General features: G+C 36.4%; 1 protein-coding gene across 1 annotated transcript; it reads right to left on the bottom strand.

The window, feature by feature from the left end:
- Positions 1–129: 129 nt before the first annotated feature.
- T552_03733 (hypothetical protein) lies at positions 130–3,348 on the bottom strand (the record flags this gene model as incomplete). The annotated part of the gene is made up of 1 exon (XM_018372082.1): positions 130–3,348. The coding sequence occupies one exon, from the start codon at positions 3,346–3,348 to the stop codon at positions 130–132; it is 3,219 nt and encodes a 1,072-aa protein (XP_018224142.1).
- Positions 3,349–3,582: the final 234 nt, after the last annotated feature.

Below are 3,582 nucleotides of genomic sequence, written 5' to 3'. Positions count from 1 at the left end.
GTTTCGAACTAAGATGGTGTGTTAAAATAATTAAAAGTTTATTTTTCATTTTATTCATTTACATTTCTATTATATATAAACAATGGATATATGCACATTTTCATTCTATTAACATTTTTTTCATTCATTTTACATCATCCCCATAACAATCACTCCCAACAATATTATTTTAATCATATCAGGAACTCTTATTTTCATCCCATCATTTGGTTTTACTTCTTCTTCTTCTTCTCCTCCTTTGTCTGTCTCTTTCTTTGAATCAGTAGTACATTTTGTAGGCTTGCACTTGCGCATCGACGTCAAGGTCACTGTCGACGTCACTGTCGACGTGCTCGTTATCGTACTCGTATGCAATGACGTACTCGTCACCCATGTATCTGTCGTCTGTATCATTGTACACTCTTCTGTTACTTTTCCTCCACTTCCTGGTTTGGTTACCGTAACAGTCTTCTCAACGGTCTTCTCATCAGCCTTGCCATCAGTCTTTGTTTCCGTCTTCGTTTCCGTCTTCGTTTCTGTCTTCGTTTCTGTTATTTTCTCTGTATGATGAGGCTTAATTTCTAATGGTTCCAGTTTACATAACGTGTCTATTTCTTCGCAAACACCAAGATCTGAACAATCCTTTCTAAAACCGCAATCTAGTTGTAAAGCTTTACATTCTTCTTTCAATTCCAAATACAACTCCAATGCTATCGTCGTTGCATCAAATGCTTTTACCTCTGCTTCTGATACTCCTTCAGCTACATATGCTCTTTTAACAAGTCCAGGGCTTGGATTCTTCGTCTCACCTGTTGTGCCTGGTGTTCCACTTGATGTATCTGGTGCTCCATTTTGTGATGGTGATGATGGTGGTGGTGGTGGCCCTGATGCTGGTGGTGACCCTGATGCTGATGACGACTCTGATCCTGCTGGTGCTGGTATTGGTGCAGAAGCACTGCCATTCTGCGCAGTTGGCATTGTGGCTTTTCCAGACTTTGATAGCAATAACTTAGCTTTATTTGTGGATTCTTCTGCCGCCAGTTTGAGCTTATCGTACTCAGTCTTCATCTTTGTCAACTCCTCTTTCGCTTTCTTCAGATAGGTTTCTAAAGTAGGACATCTCTTTTTTAGTTTTTCAACTAATTCTTTGCAAACATTTCCCTTGGTAGTATCATCACACTTAGTAAGCAGAATTTTGAATGTATTATCCTTTTGCAACTCAGCGCAACGCTCTTCTAATGCTTCTTTACATTTTTTTTCCTCGCTTAAATTGCCTTTCAACAAATGAGTCAAATCATCCTTCGCTTTCAACTTTTTAAAGGTATCAGTGCATTTTTTTTCGAGTTCATCACAGTTATGATTATTGCCATTGTCTTCTTTTCCCAACTGATCTGGACAATTCCCCACAAGTTGGTGACAATGTCGGCCCCATGTTGTGCAGAGTTCTTCAAGTGCTGTTTCATTCCCATTTGCTCCTCCAATTTTTCCTACAATTCCTCCATTCTTGATGTTTTCTTTTAAATATCTACATTCCTCTTTTGTATGGTATACCATATAACTACATGTTTCTTCTGGTAAAGCACATGAAACACTAAATGAATTCTTTCTCCTCCTAGATAAAGCATCACATTTCTCATGCAATACCTTTGTACAGTTTTCCTGAGTCATTAACGAATCATCCTTTTTTTCTAAAAATACGTTTCTAAATCCCTCTGTAACCTTAAAGTATTCACAGCGTCTTTTCAATGTTATACACTTTTCTAAATTCAATAATGAATCACTACCAAGTTCATCACACTTCTCCTTCAATTCAAGACAATCCTTTTCTAATGGAAAATCCCTTTGATCATCTAAAAGCGCACCCAACTCTTTGGATTGAAGAAAAATATCATCTGAAACCGCATAACATAGTTCTTTAGGATAAAGACATTTTGAAAGGTATCTTTTATCTTCTTTAAGTTTTGTACAGTTTTCTACCACATATTTTTTACAATCTTTAGGATCGCTATTATATCTTACAAAACCAAGCTTTCCCTTCAATTCCTTTTGAAAGAACTTATTCAACATCCTGTCTTGTCCCTTTTTATAGCACGCTGCTCTTGCATTTTGACATGCTTGATCAATCTTATTCGTACACGCCTTTTCTAAATAGAAACATTCCGACTCAAGTTCTGCACAGTCTCCCTTCGTAAATAATGTTGGAAGCTGTCCCCACGATAAAAGATCTGATTTTTCATTATTATACTTTGTAGACAACCCTTTGAGATAAAGTTTTAATTTGAGATTTGTACATCTTTCTTTTACATTTACATCTAGTAATTCTTTGCATTTGTCGTTTTTCTTTTCATCTTTGCATAACTCTTTCAAATTATGATCCAAATACTTAGAAGTTTCACATTTTCCTAACGCTTTTTCGCATTTCTTTTTTGGTTCCTTCACATTCTCATCTCTGCTCAAGACTAGCAAGAGATCTTGCAGAAATTTTGTACCTGACTTCCTTGGTAGATCCACTCCTGATTTTCCAATAAGAATTCCATCTTTTTCAGCCTTTTTATACACATCATCCAACCCAATACTTCTTAACAACGACGGCTTCGGCTTGACCGGACTAAAATCAGACTCCGGCGCTTTATATGTGAATCCTTTTTCCTCGCATTTCGTCTTATCCTCATCACACTTTGAATCATCACACGCTTCTTTGTAAAAATGACATTTCTCAAGTCTTTCATGACACTTTCCGTCTAATTCATTTGCCTCCAATTTTTTTTTTAAAGGCCCACAAACAGTACCCAATTTTTTTTTCAGATCTTCACACGTTTTAGTCGGATTAAGGCAAAAAGACATCAATTCGTCGCTTTCTCGACTTAACACTGGGCAAACCTTTTCCATCTTTCCTTTACATTTTTTATCATCTTTAGCATCCCCTCCGAGCGCCCTGAAAAGAAGCTCCTCTGCCACCCTTTTACGCTTCAATTCGTAACATCCTTCCCTCAACTTGACACAGTTCTCTTTAAGATTATTATAACCCGTCTCTTCTAAAAGTATACATTTTTCTTCATGTTTTTTACAATTTTCATCTTTTATGTCTTGCAATGCTTCTTGAACTTCATCTTCAAAAGCGTCCAATTCATCTTCAACTTGCAGGTCTGTGCATTTTTTATCTTTCCCTTCACAAAGTCCTTTAACTTTTTTATCCACTTTCTCCAGATTTTCATCTGCTTTCTTCAACTCTTCACAATATTCCTTGAGCCTTTTTTTGTATTCAGCGTCATCATCATATTTGTCCTTCGCAATAAAAGCCAAAAGGTGTTCCTCCTTAATGTCATCTTGTGCTACTTGTGCTGCTTGCCTCTTAACCGGCCGTGCCATTGCCACCCCTTTGTAGGGAGATTAAACTATTGTTTCTAAGTTGGATGTGGGCAGGTGAGTGAAAAGTTGTTTTGAAACGATTTTTTTACAACTTAGAGTTGTTCTTATCATTAATCATAAACTTTAGCTCTGCGATAAGCTTAAACTTTACCCGATAAAGCTAAGTTATCAATTAAAATATCGGACTAAAATGATTAAAACTTTATTTTTCAATTCATTCATTCATTTACATTT

This window comes from Pneumocystis carinii, assembly GCF_001477545.1.
Source record: "Pneumocystis carinii B80 chromosome Unknown supercont1.50, whole genome shotgun sequence".
Taxonomy (NCBI): Eukaryota; Fungi; Ascomycota; class Pneumocystomycetes; order Pneumocystales; family Pneumocystaceae; genus Pneumocystis; species Pneumocystis carinii.
Note: the sequence above shows the minus strand (reverse complement) of the source record. Positions and strands in the feature narration are given on the sequence as shown.